The 16,328-nt window shown below is 44.7% G+C and overlaps 1 protein-coding gene and 1 long non-coding RNA gene across 3 annotated transcripts in view; both read left to right on the forward strand.

Annotated features, from left to right (window-relative positions):
* The first annotated feature begins 1,856 nt into the window (after positions 1-1,856).
* On the forward strand, positions 1,857-5,471 carry LOC109306040. Its single transcript, XR_002099822.1, has 2 exons — positions 1,857-2,133; positions 5,207-5,471. It is a non-coding gene; the product is annotated as an uncharacterized LOC109306040 (long non-coding RNA).
* A 10,366-nt stretch (positions 5,472-15,837) lies between these two features.
* The window catches only part of LOC109306228 (interleukin-1 receptor type 2-like), a 44,512-nt gene continuing 44,021 nt past the window's right edge, over positions 15,838-16,328 (forward strand). Inside the window, exon 1 of one of the 2 annotated variants that reach the window (XM_019529549.1) lies at positions 15,838-15,907. In XM_019529549.1, the coding sequence (XP_019385094.1) occupies positions 15,846-15,907 (62 nt within the window). In that variant the 5' untranslated portion in view covers positions 15,838-15,845. The remainder of the gene's footprint in view (positions 15,908-16,328) is intronic. The other variant, XM_019529551.1, reaches the window with a different exon arrangement.

Genomic DNA, 16,328 nt, shown 5'->3' on the forward strand with positions numbered 1-16,328 from the left:
CATTTGATAGTAGAAAGTCCTCTGACGATTTAATTCCCAGAAGGCAAGATGTTTGCCCAATTGTGAGGGCCGCAAATGAGCAATATATTAACATTTTCTTAAAACAAGATAAACTACGACTTAAATCACCCTAATCACTATTGGGTTTGTCCCTAGTTTTGTTGATATTTACAGACAATTTCTGTTTCTTTCCTGGTGTGCTGTTTATTTTCATCACTACCTTGCTCTGATACTAGTCTTTCTGGATTCAGATCTTTTCCCTATTTGACATAAAAGTGATTATCATCACTAGATGGCAGCATCTACTTCTTACCCTTCTGACTAGATGAGCCTTTGTCATTACAATATCTTCTTCCCCTAAATTTGATATTTTATTAATGGTTTCCCTCAAAATTTCTTTTTGGATCTTTAAAGCCAGTGAATACTTTTGTGAATGATATGCAGGACATGTCATGATAGAAACCCAAATCAGTTTCTTTAGGTGCCATGCGGAATTGGCAAACATCACTGGCCACATAACCTTGTCTGAGAGTTTCCGTTCAGTTTTCAAAAAGACATGGTAACTGTAACTCAGACTGAAGTTAAAAGTTTCCAAACAGTATTGCAGTGTGTTTCTGCTGTTACATCGTTAATTTAAGTTCCCCTTTTTGTTTAGTTCCCAGAACTCTGGAGCAGATTTGAGTTGTTCCACGTCCCACAAAGTGTGGTGTCTCTGGTAAGTCTCCTTGTGAGTATTTCTGGTGTGTGAAACGTAACCAACATCCTGATTTTCAGAGATAACGACCCCCTTTGGCCTCCTCAGAAAGTTATACGTGCTCTAGCTACTTGGCACTTTGAATATTAAGCCAATATTCTCTCTGTCTCCAAAGGCTTGCTGGCAGCCTGATAGATTTCTATTAAGCGGTTCATTGGTTTTCTTTCTTTCCTTTTTTTTCATGTTTTCACCTTCTTTCTAGATGGAATTCCTGTACCGTGCAAGTTATACCTCATCGTCTGCATAGGTTTCCGTCATATTGCAACTTCCTTGCTTCATCCCTTAGTGGAGTAATTGTTGATTAAAAGAGCAAGTAAGGAAGTGCCCCAATATGTACCTGAGCTTGATTAGCATCATCTGAGTAAAGTAATTAGCAATTAATGGGATATTGACTGGTGCAATGTTGTTGTGAAAAGACTTCATTGTCCTCCACTTCTTTTCCTTTGTTAATTGCAATTATACTAATGATTTCTGACAATAGAGTCAAATGTCCCCTAGCAGGCTGTAGAGACTGTATTTTGCAGCATATGCAGACTGACATGACTCTTGAATCTGCTTAACAGAAGCCCCAAAAGAAGCTGACCTGCACCACTAGGTCAGACTGGAGAAGTCACTGGAAATTAGTCATTGTTACTTTATTTCAGGCTATGTGCCATTTATTTCCAGTTTTAAAAAAAAGAACTGGACTAACATCCATTTTTTCCCCTGAAGTGTGGGCACCTTGAGTTGCTTTGGATGCCTCTGGCACAATAGATGAATTCTTTTTAAAGCCAAGTGCTAGAGAACTGAGTGAGCTAGAAAGGCTGTGGGCCCTGTGCCTTTCACAATTTTGAATAGTTTGGACCTCATCACATTGGCTCAGGGTAATATACAAATTGATTATTTATGTAGGTGAAAAAATGAACTGTGAACATAAGCCACCTTCATCGCAAGCAAGCATATGATTTTCCCTCGGTGTTCCTGCAACATTATTTAGGATGCTGTGTCCTTTGTCTCCTAGCAGTAAAATGGAAGATATTGGAATTTGTCTTTCATTTCGGGCTGACTTTCTCCTTTTGCCTCTTTGTAGAAAGATAAGACTTTCACATAGAAATGAATCATTTACAGCATTACTGCTGACCAAAGTCATATATATTATGATATTTCCCAGTAATCCCACCAACCATCCCACACACACTTGACTCAACTCCATTGTTCTAAATCCCTTCTGCAGTAATCAGAGAAGTGAAAATCCTCTTGAAAACTGCTGACTCGGTTCATGTGTTGTGCATTTAGCTAAAGCAATTGTCAATTGGAATGGAACGGCCTCAGACTCCACTGCATCTGACTATTTAAGGACAAATGCAAGGGAATCCGAGAAAACAAGGCAATTTAAAAATGTGAGTATCAAGCCTGTCCTTCAGTTCCTCCGCTGGCTCCCAGTTTCAGGTCTTGGTCTAATCTTCAAACCTATTAATGGAGCAACTCCAATCAACATTAGAAACTGCATTTCAATCTAAGATCCACGTTCCTCTGAGACTATGCAGATCGCAGTGCTCAGGCTAAAATGCATGGAAGACAGTCAAACAATGAAAAAGCTGCTAGTTAAAAGCATTCTACTATAGAGTAAATTTTCAGAGGAAATTGGCTATATAGAGTGCAATTGTCTTCAGAAAAGATTTTCCCTTTGAAAAAGTTTTCAACCAGAGCCAGAGGTATTTGTTAGCATTACAGCTTCCTCTTCCCCTCTATCCTCTCAAGAAAAAACAAGCACACCGACTCCTCTGCTAGTGATTTCACTATTTCCCCTCTGTGTTGTTTGGAAGAGTCGCCAATACTATTGTGATGAGCAGCAGAACAAACAGATCAAATAGTCTGTTTTTTTTTTTTAAAAAAAAGACCAATCTACTAAATATTGCAAAAGAACATGAAAACTAATAACATATCTGCCTAAGTGTACTATATTTTATTGCATGATCGGAGAGATTTCTCCCTGACTCAGTCTGGTTTCATAGGCCTGGCATTAAAAGTTTAATCCTGCTGTCATACAAGGAAGCAACTGTAATTTAATAGCTTAGTGTTAGACTGCACAAGAATGACACATTTCTAGACTAGCAGCTCAGTCAAACTTTAATTCTAATAAGACCATAGGTTCCTGGAGCGATACTTGCACAGAGATGCAGTCTGGGTTAATAGAGTTCAAACTGAGAAGCAGGGCCTTGAGGCCTGGGGCAGTGTCCCCCTTCTCCACCCTAGCCCATGCGTTCCTCTGCCCCTGAACTATTTCTCCATGTGCTATAGTTGTCTTTAGCTTCCAGCCATTGGTCCTTGTTACACCTTTCTTCATTAGGTTGAAGAACCCTTTGGTATCTTGCATCTTTTCTCCATTGACGTATACCCTTTGATGAAATTCTCTCTCCATTTTCTTTTTGATAAATTAAGCAGGTGAAGCTAGATATATCTCACCATCAGACGTTTTCTTGAGCATGCAAATAATTCTTTCAGCTCTCTTCACTTTCCTCAATTTTTAATGTCTTTAAAATGCAGACACCAGGCTCTAGAATATTTTAGTCCTATTATGTGTGTCACCAAAATCACCTCCCTTCTTCTGGATGCCATTCCAAGGATCACTTAAGCCAAATCTGCATTGTATTGGGAGATTACGACCAGAGAGAGCCTGCATTTTTTGTTTCTGAGATGCACAGCTTTCATTTTAGCTGTATTAAAATATATTTGTTTGAATGGGCTCAATTTGGCTGTCTTGCTCAACACCATGACTGGGCCTTCTTCCTTGTTAGTTAGCATTATGCTGCTCTTTGTCCTATTCAGTGTTCTTATTTTTACTTCAAAATTATAGATGAAAAATGTTAATAGCATTGGATCTATTACCAGTGCCTACAGAATCCCATTAGAATCACTCCCATCTGGTCATGATTTCTCACTGATGACAACTTTGTAAAATCTGCCAGTTAGCCAGCCTTACATTTATTAATGTGCACTAATTATAACACTAAAAACCTGTGTGGGTCCTCCTCAAATGACCTATAAAAATCTAGCTATGTTAAGCACGCAGCTGGAAGAAGTATTTTCTTTATAGTTTCTTTCCTTATGTTGAATGAAGTCTTGCCATTGATTTGGTTTCTATCATTTAGCATATAACAAATGTTTGACCACAACTTCTTGGTTTAGATCTGTAGCACTGAGGTGCTCTTTCATCTAAGCACTACTTAGCTTCCATAATCAGCTGATGTGAGGTGCATTCAGTTCAGCATAGTGCACAGATGGAATAGCTTATTCAATTAAAAACAGCAATATTGGGTCCTAAACAATGCAATATTTTCAAGTAGACTCAGCCTCCTCCTGCTGTCTCCCAAAAAGAGGGTTAAATCATTTTATTTTCACATATTCTAAATAAAACATTTTGTGTTCTGTTTTAAAACACTGTGTCATTTTGAAACTTACCTGAATATATTTCCAAAAAAGTAAAATCAGGCATAGAAACACTTTCCTTTTCCCCCCACCCAGGAAAAAACCTCCACCCACAAGTCCCAAATAAAATAAAACATTTGATTTTGTGTTGAATAAAACATTTGGTTAATGGACTGAACACTATCATTTGCATAGCTCTATTTTAGGCTGACACCTGCAGACAAGCCCAATTTAACTCTGCAGTAGAGACCTACCCTGCAGTGATTCAGTGACAAATTTGGACATAGAACCCAGGATTCCTGGGGTACTGTGCATGAATAGCTCAGTGATGGTTCTTTGTTGCTTCCTTTACTCACCCAGAAAAATGGATTTTATCTTAAACCTAGAGTCTGTGGGCACTTGTACATGTGATAGAAATTGCCTGTTTGTGTGGCTTAATTGTGCTACGCTTTTACATGTATGTGGGCTTTTGTGGTTTAAATGAGTTTGTTACATTGCGAACTAAATAACATCCCAATGTATTTTAATTTGCACTGACACAAATTGTGGCAATGCAGCCATTAATCTGGCACATGTACATGGTAATTCACTGGATGACATGTAATGAGCCCCTTTGTCCATCAGCTGTTGCTTCAGTTTGCAGGTATTTGTGTGTAGTGGATGTTTTAGGACACCAGTGGATGTTTTGGGGTACAGCCTGACATGAATCAATCTTCTGCTGACCTGATATTAGTATGTTATTAAATCAATCTGTGGTTATTTTGCTTAGCGTGGTAGGCGTTTTAAGGGCCCCAAGGTGTGGTGGGGGGTTGCAGATCGGGGTGATCCTGGGCCTTTTTGGAGATCAATCAGTGTTGGCTGTATGCGCTCCCTTATGTAGGATAGTGCGGTGCATGTTGTTAATTAATAACCACTTGGCTGCTTTATGTGGGCTTCTGAGAGTGGTTTCATTTGCCATTAAAAGCAACAAGCGGGTGCCCGGTCCCAGGATTGCAGGCCCTAGCCTGTAGGCATCATAACATTTTGTTTTGTTTTGTTTTGCAGGCAGCCCCCCTTAATACTACCTGCAGCTTACCAGGATGGACGTGAGCTGACAGCACAGTCAGACCCATGTGGCCTCCTGGCAGTAGACAGCCCTCGGATGTTGCTGCCACCTGCATGGACCCCTGCGCCTGCCCTGGATGGCCAGGATGTCCATCTAGGCCATGCTGCTCCTGGCTCCCCAGAGGGTCCCTGTTTGCCAGGGGCCCCATCAGCCCTTAATCTGCTCTGGTTAATGCAAGGAATCAGTAAACATTTGACCACCTTGTGGGCTGCCGAGAGCCGTTTCATTTGCTGTCAGAAGCAACAAGGGGGGTGCCTGGTCCCAGGACTGCAGGTTCTAGCTTGCAGGCATCATAACATTTTTTTTAAATTTTGTGCAGGCACCCCTGCCCCTCCCCCAAAGCTGACCTGCAGTTCTACCAGGGTGGACACAAGCTGAAAGCACAGACCTATGGGGCCTCCTCGCAGCAGGTGGCCCTGGGAAACCACTGCCACCTGCGCCCTTCTCTGGATGCTACTAGTCAGCATGCTCGCCTGGGCCATGCTGCCTCTGGTGCCACAGGGGGCCCCTGATTGGCAGGGGACCCTGGGCCCATGTGTTAATCTACCACTAGTACAGAATTAATAACCACTTGGCTGCTTTAAGTGGGCAGCAGAGTGTGGTTTCATTTGCCGTTTAAAGCTGTAAGTGCGTGTCCAATTCCAGGATTACAGGTTCTAGCCTGCAGACATCAGAACATTTTTTTTCAGTGTGCAGGCCCAGCCCTGCCACCCGATCTTTAGTTTTACCAGGGCAGACACTTTTCCTGGTTCACCTTGGTGACTGAGGCTTCAACACCAGGGAAGGGACAGCCAGGGGCTTGGACGGTTGGAGGGGGTCAATCAGTCAGTTGGGCAGGGGCCCTTGGGAGCAGTGTCTGGGTCAGTGGCTCACAGTGTCAAGGTCACTGAGGTTGCCAAGGGTACTTTTCCTCCCTGTGACTCTCCAGGGAGCATCAAGTCATTCAGAACATGCCGCTCACAGGCTGCAGCAGAACTTGCGACACTTGCAGAGCGTAGCTTTGCACAGCATAGTTCCCCAGACTTTGCCTGAAACCAGCCATGGGGAACCACTGCTCTCCTCCACCTTGCACCACTAAAACATCCTCTTTTGGCTTGCTGCAGCTGCATTGTCCTCCCAATGACATTTATTCACTCTCCAGTTTTACATAAACCTGACAAGGGGTATTCTGTGAGCCCACAGGACCCTGAAGTGCAGCCACTTTGTGAATAGTGGGTCTGTTCTTTCATAATTTGTTTCCTCACTGGCTATGTCAGTGCTAAATGAAGATCAGATTAGGATGGCGAGATACTTCCGAGGCTCCTTGCCTGGCCCACCCACACCATCCTAGGCTGTAGTCCCCACCCCCTTCCCAGCATGCAGAGAGGCATGACAAAGTTCATAAAAAGCTTCTGTCTCTTACCTCTGCAGAGCCAACATCTGTACATAGGGAGGAGTCCAGCATAGGTTCCTGAATACCTCAAGGTCCCATGCAAAGACCCATGGTGTGGGGTGGCCTAAGAATGCTTTCTATCTGTAATCACAGGCTTCAAGCCAGTTCATTTTTGAGCAAATACACTTAGTACAGTGGGTGGGGGAACTGTCAGTTGACAGCCTGGCACAGCCAAGTCATGCATTAGGCCAGGGAAGACTGCTCAGTAGTTCAGACTACGCACCACTGGTAGCGGTGTCTTGATACATGGCTCAATGCTGTTGTGTCATGCCCAGACAGGTGCAGGGATGGCAGAGCAGGGCTTTCCCTATGGTTGCTGTGCTATGCCTTGTGTAAAGAAACCAGGACCTGCTGGGTGACAGACCCATCAAGAACATGGTGCCCATAGCCCATGCAACTCAAGGCTTGCCAAAATTTATTTCCTGCACCTCTAAAACATCCCTTTTCAGCCGGTTGCAGTGTTATTGACCCCTTTATTCCAGTCACTGGTTTTACAGAAACCTGACGAGGTGTTTTGTTAGCCTGAATGAGTGTCAAGAGCACCTAATTTACGAATAGCTGGTTAGGTCTGTCAGAATACCCCATAGCCCATACAAATCAAAGGTTTTCAAAGGTATTTTTTTTCTATTGGCTTCATTAGATTATTCATTTATTATAGATGTTTGATTATTACTTATCATTACCTTCTAAATGCTGTTTTGTGGTTCATTAAATTATGGAGATTATAAATTATGTTTATGTAAATAAAGGCTTCTATTGGCTTGATTTCATGTTCTCTGTGTGTACGGGAAAGAGGAGGGACTTGCAGAAGCTTGATAGGCCCGCATGTCTTTCAGTGCGGACAGTTAGCATATACTCATCTCAGGCTGCATGGCTTTGTTCTTCTCACTGCTAAATCAACAGCAGCTGACAGTGGGACCCACAGAAGAGCAGATAAAACTGGAAAACCTGGTAAAACTCCAGACTGACTTTGGGAGGGGTGTCCACACAAAGAAAAAAAAAAATGTTATGATGCCTGCAGGCTACAACTGGCAATCCTGGGACCGGGTGCAGGCTTACTGCTTTTAACAGCAAATTAAACCACTCTCAGAAGTCCAAATAAAGCAGCCAAGCGCTTATAAATTCTGTGCATTAACCACAGGGCTGGATTTAGGGCTAATGGGGCCCCTGCCAATCAGCCAGGGTCACTATGGCCCACCCAGGCGGGCATCCTGCCCGCAGTCATCCGGGGCAGGTGTGGGAGTCCCTGCAGGTGGCAGCAGCTTTCCGGGCATGGCTGCTGCCAGGAGACACCATGAGTGGCCTGTGCCCTGTCATCTGTGGGTGACTGCCAGCACTAGCACTGCTGGGAAAGGGCAGAACAACCCCATTTTACCCTGCCTGTGCTGGCAGAGAGATCAGCAGAAGGGCATGTGGGCAGCCAGGGGTGGAGATAGTTCCATTCCCCACCCCCCGCCACCATACACTGAGGTACCCACATGCTGGGCAAACACCTGCCCCCAGTCCAGACGTAGGCACGTCCTTTTTCGTTAGTGCAATGTGTTGGAAGCAAGCCAGGGTTTTTTTGGCTTGGCTTATATCCCCACCCTTCAAACCACACCTGTATAACCCACCCCACTACAGCAGGTAGACATGGATGAAAATTCATTCTAATTCTACCAAAGCATTTACTTTATTGACTGTACCCTAAGCAGAACCAAAATAACACTCCCCAAGTTCAGCAGTAGCAGTAACAACTAAGACCCCACCACCTGTCATATGCTCTTCTTTCCCACCCATGCCCCCACTGTCTGACCTTCCCCTTCCTAGTAGTGGTGGTCTCCTGGCCTTGCTAGGGTTAGGGTGCCTTTCACTTTGCAGCCACAGTGGCTGTCCCTGAAGTTGTTGCTTTGGGGGGCTGATCTGGGATAGTGGTCTCAATGAGGGTCAGCTCATGGATAGAGGTATGCTTTGTGGATCTCACATGTTTGGTCTGGGGGGGAGCCATTTATGAATTGGGGCCAGGGTCATGCGCCTAAGGATCTCCACTCTAAATTCACCTTCCAATTAGCGGTTCTTCTCTGTATTGAAATGGCACCGTGTGGCCAGCTCAAGGAATTTATCTGTGCTGTCCATGATACCTCTTTGGAAGTCCCTTGTGCTGGCCATGCTTTCCATCTCTCTCTTTAGCCTCTATAAGTGCCTATTAGATTCTGTCCTGCTGGTCATCCGCAGTGTTTCCTCATGATTCCACAGCTGCCGCCAAAGCATCCGGTAGGCCTAATGCTCTCTGCACCGTCACTGCGTGTGGCAGAATTCATGCATTTACTTGGCTCCCCTGAGAGCCAGTGTCCACGCTTTGGGCGCACGTCCCTGGCTGGTAGCTGGTAACAGGAATGAGGAAACATAAGTGTTCACAGTCAAAGATCTCATCCCCACTCCCTAAACAAAGTAAGGGTTAATCCCCACCTAACCAACTTTAAGAGAAGCCACAGCATGTTCACCTTCCTGTAAGCAAAACATTGCATGACTTCTCTAGTCCTCCAAATCAAATACCTCTTCCCCAAAACCTGCTAGTCCCTGGGCGTGGACCATTGGGTGTCTTCAGCACTGACACTGATCTTTGGGTCTCTGAAATTTCTGCTGTGTTACTGGAGTCAAGGGGGGACAGTAGCATTGTGGCATCCAATGCATCCTCCTCCTTCTCTGTGTTATGCAGCCATTTTATCAGGGGACTGGGTGTTTCGTCAAGAGAACTTCTTGGCTGTCCCTGTCTACCAGCTCCTGCAAGCACTTGCCCCCAGCCTCCAACATGTTTCCTGAAGGAGTGGCAGGACAGTTTGTGGACTCTTGACTAGGTGTGACCTCCTGAACCCTCATTGTCCCGAATGAATGGAGGCAAGCCTCAGCTGTCCCCTTGGTGAGAATAATGGACAGTTGGTAATAGAGTCGGGCCATTGTGCATCTTGCCCCAGAATGAGAGTTGTTGTCCTTGGCCTGATGAAAAGCACATTTCAGGGCCTTGATCTTGCTGCAGCACTGCATCCAGTTCCAGTTGTGCCTGTATTTTCTTGGCAATGGCCACATAGACTGGCTTATTTTGTCTATTCCAGCTGCTCCAGAATATTTTCTTCTGAACAAATATCTATCAAATCTTTCAATTCTTCCTGAGGATGAGCTGGGGCCTCAGTCTATGGACATATCTAGCTCCTGTTCTGAACCCGACAGACATTACTTGTTTTTCAGTGTCTCCACCGAGTATTTTTTTTTATGGCCAAAATGCATCAGTAAGAGAGGGCTCACTATGCCATGACCAGAGTTGCGAGATGTTTCTTGGCCAAAACTGTTGAGTAGTTATATAGACATATGCTTATAGAACCATTTTCTGAAATTTCACATATGCATGACTATGAAGCAGTGAACTGTGTCTTAGTACTAGCAGTCACGGAAATATGCTCATATGACCTATAAGAAAGGGAGAAAGGAGAACCCAGGAAACTGTTGGCCCATAAGCCTCATATCGGTCTTGGGGAAAATCCTTGAAAAAATTATCAAGGATCACATCTGTGAGGGGCCAGCAAGGGAGATCATGCCCAGGGGAAATCAACATGGGTTCATCAAAGGCAGGTCCTGCCAGACCAACCTGATGGCCTTTTATGAGCAGGTAACTAAATTCCTGGACGATGGTGGCGCTGTGGACATAGTCTTTCTGGACTCTAAGAAGGCCTTTGCCACTGTCTCTCACCCCATTCTCATTAATAAATTGAGCAACTGTGGCATTGATGCCTACACAGTTGGATGGGTCAAAAATTGGCTGATGGGGCGCACCCAGAGAGTGGTGGTGGATGGGTCGTACTTGACCTGGCAGGATGTGAACAATCGGGTCCCCCAGGGCTCAGTCTTGGGGCCTACACTGTTCAACATCTTCATCAGATACTTGGACACGGGGGTGGAAAACATGTTGTCCAAGTTTATCGATGACACCAAGATGTGGGGAGAGAGACAGGCTGCAATTAGACTTAGACAGACTACAGAAGTGGGCGGATGGTAATAGGATGGGCTTCAATGTAGATAAATGCAGGGTGCGGCACCTGGGGAGAAGGAATCCACAGCATACATGCAAGCTGGGGAGCTCCCCCCTTGAGAGCACACGGAAAGGGATCTTGGAGTCATTACTGAGTCCAAGATGAACATGAGCCGCCAATGCCAGACGGCAGCCAGCAAAGCCAACCGCATCTTGTTGCACATCCAAAGATGCATCTCAAGCCGGTCCAGAGAAGTGATACTTCCCCTCTTCGCAACATTGGTCAGGCCACAATTGGAGTACTGCATCCAGTACTGGGCGCCACACTTTAAGAAGGATGTGGCATTGCCTTGAGAGGGTTCAGAGGAGGGCCACCCTCTTGGTTGGAGGGCAACAGGGCAGGCCTTATGAGGAGAGGCTGAGGGACCTGAACCTGTTCAGCCTCAGCAAGTAGAAGCCGAGTGGGGATTTGGTGGCTGCCTACAAACTCATTAGGGGAGATCAGCAGCAAATAGGAAGGGCCCTATTCCCCCCCAGCAGCACCTGAGGTGATGAGGAACAATGGCCAGAAGCTGCTGGAGAATAGGTTCAGGTTAGAGATTAGGAGGCACTGTTTCACTGTTAGGGCGGCTAGGATCTAGAACCAACTTCCTAGGGATGTGGTCCTTGCTTCTACCTTGGGTAAATTCAAAAAGAGGTTGGATGAACACCTGTCTGGAGTCATGTGATCCCAGCGTGTCCTCCAACCAGTGGAGCGGGGGTTAGACTAGATTATCTATTCAGGTCCCTTCTGACCCCTAACTATTATAAAACTGACCTTTCCTAACAAAACACCTGTGACATCCATAGCCTGCCCCAAGTTGTCCCCCATCATCCAGAAGGATAGATCTTAATGGCTCTCTGCCAATCATGCCCAAAAGTCTTTGGCTGGCACCTCTCCCTTCTAGCTCACACCCCTTCCCCCTACTGTCCCACCTATCAATAGCTCAACTGTTCTGGGGGTCTGTTTGGTCTTAAGGGATAGAGAAAAAGGGATTTGACCCAGAAGGGAAAAAGTGCAGTTTGTCCATTCAGTGTTTTGCTTAGCACCCCCGTTTTGACCGCTGAGCGCTTGACAGATTTCAGGGGGTAATTTGCTAAAAACCTTAAAACCCCAAGTTTTTTGAGGAGGGCTGGTTACAGGAACCTGGTGTGTTTAGGAATTGAAATGGAGCAGGGCTGTTAATGCTGCCCTATTTCAAAACTGGGGGTAGGGCCATTTTGAACCCTTGTGATATTACTTGATGGTTCTGGTGCCTAGGTGCCTGATATAGCTGTTGATGGGCTAATGGGATCTATTCAAAAATAGTGCTGGCACTTCACACCTACCTTTCTTCTCTGGCTTATTCTGGGATCGGGGAAATTCCTGGGGTGATGCTTCATGGTGGGCCTATTCATTGGTCAGGTAAGTACAATTATCTGCACAATTGTCTGCAAGTGGTGAGGGGCCCGACTGTTTTTTTCTGTGGAGCCTGCCCGCCTGTCCTTTGGCTGCGGGGTGAGCTGACAGCTGCAATGCATCATTGCAGACTAAACAACACCCAGATGTAGTTTAGTTTGTGACCATGTAAAGTCATGTAAAACCTCCCAAACTGTTGAGCAACTCGGGGAGTAACTCAGAAGGGGCTGTACTCAACTAGCTTCCCACTGGGTAAATGAGATGACAAAGACAGCCTTTTCTAAAGATGCTTCCATCACTGTGGCTTTATCTGGAGTGAATTAAGAACTCTGTTCCCAACCTATTTTAATGGCTGGATTGTGTGACACAAAAGATTCAGTTACTGAGATTAATCCTTGGTTTATAAAGATCTTCTTTTCTTAGTATCACTGTAGTGTTTTAGACAGCAGGATAGTTAGCTGTGAACAGATCCAGGCATCCAATCCTAATTAGCTATTTGGAACCTTTACAAGTCACGAGTCTACCAAAGAACTTGTCCTTTCTTGTGACATGTGTTTCCAGGCTGCCAAGACATGACATCTCATCTCCTGTATCTCTTCTGCTCTACTGCTTTTTTTTTTTCTCCCACTTTGCCTCTTGAATTCTCAGGCATGTTAATGTTTTTCCATCTGTTTCAGTTCTTTTTACATTGATTTTATTTAATTTTAACCCTCCTAATAAATGACACCTTGCAACTCAATGAGCATTACCTTCTCACTTCCTAATCCAGTGGGGGTCAACCTTTTTGGCGGGCATGCCACAAATTAGCCCTTCACTTTTCCAAAATGCCACTCCGATCCTTTCCCTTACCCAGTTTGAGTCTCAGCTTTCTGCTCCCTGCCCTGTACTCCCTGAGATAGGCTCTAAGTTTCATTTTTGCTGGGAGAGAGGGGGTAGGGGGGAGACTAAGATGATGGACTTGTGGAAAGTTTTATGTATTTCAGGTGACATCCTTCTTCCTAAGGGAGGCCAGGGCCCCTGTACTCAGCACCTCTGTACCCTGATTCAGTTGCTGCTCAACCTTCTGTTTTCTGCCCTGTGCTGCCTGCTTGATCTAATGCTCTCTGCCGTGTCATTGATACCCTCTCCAGTTTGCTGCATGCCACAGGCAAAAGCTGCTTGTGCCATTTGTGGCACCTGTACTGTAGATTGCCCCCCCCTCCTCCCGCCTTAATCTATGTTCATCAGATTTTGGGGGGAAAAACACTGTGTAAAGCAGTGTCTGACAGCAAAAAAAAAACAAACAAAAAACAAAAAACCAAACAAACAAAAAAGACCCCAGCCTAAATTGCAAAGCAGCAAAAAAGGATGCAATTAAAGCCAGTCTTCCATTAGTTTCAAGATATTTGCTAAAGATTCATTCTCATGACTCTGGATTCTGCATTCTTGTATGCCAGAGATTCCCAGGAAGAGCAAAGTGACTGGCTATCATAAAACGATTTTTAGTGTATAAATCCCTTTAGAAACCCCTGACTATAGTGCTACAAGAAAGCACTATTAAGAATAATGACTAGTGTTACAATTACCTTTGGCCCTGACAACAAATGCTGGTGACAGGAGTAGTTGAGCAAGCACTGAAACTTGGTGCAGCTGTTGACAAACAGGGCCACCTCACCACAATGGTTTTGAAACAACACGACTACACAGGGTTTGCCTCTTTTTTTTTTTTTTTTTTTGACATTTACAGTTAACCAGCATTAGGCACTAGTTAAGCTACAACAGTTGCTGACAGCCAGTGTCAGCCGTGCGTCACGCAGACAAGGATTTTGGCTTGTACTATAATAAACAAATGGAAATTCATGAAGGAAACCTTAGTTCTGTGAGCAGGGAGCTTGCAGGTTTGGTCATCTCTGGTGTGATATACTGGAGACTTGCACAAAAAAGTCAAATTTTCCTTCCAAATTTTCTATTCTTTCAGCCTCATACAGCAAGTAAATAACTACATGTGTGCACACGATGCCTGAAACCTCTGTGTTAGTGCTATCGATAGCTATATAAAGATTCCCACTGCACAACAGCCATATCTACACTGTAAATTTACCATGCCTGGCAACAGCACTCTCAAGCATGTTGTGCTGCTCTGTGCAGACTAAACCAGAAGCAATGTAGTCATGTCTGTGAAGTGCTTCTGGTGAGTGACAGCAGTGCTGACCCATATGCTAATTAACCCCCCAATGTTGCCATGTAACGCACATACTGTTATGCGGCTATCCTGCGTCCAGGTTACGAGGCAAGTATGTCTGCATGGAGAAGCATGGTATGCTTTAGAGAGCACCTCTGCAAGGTATGGTAAGTTTATCATGTACATACAGTGGATGAGCAGGGATCCTGGTTTTATCTGATTTAAAAATAAAAAATCCCCAATTTTTGGAGTAAAAAAAGTAACACAAAATCCACATTTTTCCATGATTAAACTGAAACACCCCTGTATATATATATATATCTACAGTCCTCAGGGGTGCTTGTATAGATATATATAGTGGTGTTTCATTTTAATCATGGAAAAATGTGGATTCTGAATTACTTTTTTTACTCTGAAAATTGGGGATTTTTTTAATCAGAGAAAACCAGGGTCCCTGTGAATGAGTTACTTGCACAATATTAAGTTTTGTAACACCAATGAATTCAAGTCTACAATATATCTCTATAATTTTAATAATCACAGATGCAAACATTTTAAAGCCTCTTGCATAATAAAGACCATTGGACTTTTCCAAATTAATTTCTGCTTCAGTTTCAATAGCTGTATAGCATATCAGAAAAACATTAAATCTCGATATAAATATTTCCAGGCATATGGAATCAACCACAGCCTTTGGAAAGTTTATTCCAGTGATTAATTCCTCACTGTTTTACACTAATACCTTATTTATGATCTGAGCTTCAACATTTAGCCCATGGATCTTGTACCTGCTATAGGAAAAGACTCTCTGTTATCAAGTTACTGTTCCCCATGTATGTTCTTTGGTTATGATATATTGCCCCTTAGCATTGTCATGTTGTCCTTTGGGGCCAGGACAACAATCAGGATCTCAAAATTGCACTGTTAGGCAGGAGGGTGTGACACAATTGCACATATACAATCACACAAATCAATTAGGCACGTACACGCACACTAGGCATGCACACAAACGCTAGGTGTGCACACACATGCACACACACTACCAGCTCAGGCTCATACACATCCAAGATTACCAGTCTAAGCACATGCACACCTATCACCAATTCAAGCACATATACACTATTAACACCAAAAATTAGACAAAAATCAGTTGTCAATGCCCACACACTCAATACACATACATGGATCACTAATTCGTATATCATGCACACAATTTTTTATATATATTTGCCAGTTCACACACCTACACATACACACAGGTGAGTTCCTAACTTGGGTGGTATGATGTGTATGTGTGTACTTAGGGTACTTGGGATACCTAGGGTGCTTGGTGACTATGGGAGGGGAAGTCAAGGGTCAAAGATTTCCAGAAAGAGGGAGCTGGATGGGGGTTAAGATGAGAAGTGGAAAAATAAGAGAGTGAAAATGCATGGAGTGAAAGCTGCCAGAGCTGGGATTAGAAACAGCAGACTGGAGGGGAACTGGGGTTATTTGAGGTTAACTGATTCAAGGAAAATGCTCAAAGCTGGAAGAACAGAGGAGCAATGCTGGGGAGAAGCCGGCACAGAGGCTGGTACCGGAGCTGGAGCTGTGGAGGAACCGAAAGGTATATGGGGACGGGGGGAACTGGAGGGGTTGTGGGGGAGCTGGAGAGGTTGCAGGGGGAACCGGGAGATGCCGGGGGAGGGGGTGGTGGAAATGCTGTAGGGGGGACTGGGAGGCTGTAGGGGAGCTGGAAAGGCTTTGAGGGAGAGGCTCTGGGTGGAGCCAGGGGAAGCTGGAGAATAGAGAGGGAGGCAGGAAAAATAGGGGAGAGAAGGCAGAGGGAGACAGGGATTGGAGGGGAAGGCAGAGGCAAAGAGAGAGAGATGAGCAGGAGTGGAGAGAGAGAGAGATCGGGGGAAGGCAAAGGTGGAGGACAGAGGTTCTAGAGCTGGGAAACCAAAGACTAGGGCCGGGAGGTCAGTGGAGAGGGAGAGAAAGCCAGAGCTGGGGGAGATACAGGCACCAAAGAGGAATGAGGCCCA

This window comes from Crocodylus porosus, unplaced genomic scaffold (assembly GCF_001723895.1).
Source record: "Crocodylus porosus isolate Cpor-Errol unplaced genomic scaffold, CroPor_comp1, whole genome shotgun sequence".
Classification (NCBI taxonomy): domain Eukaryota; kingdom Metazoa; phylum Chordata; order Crocodylia; family Crocodylidae; genus Crocodylus; species Crocodylus porosus.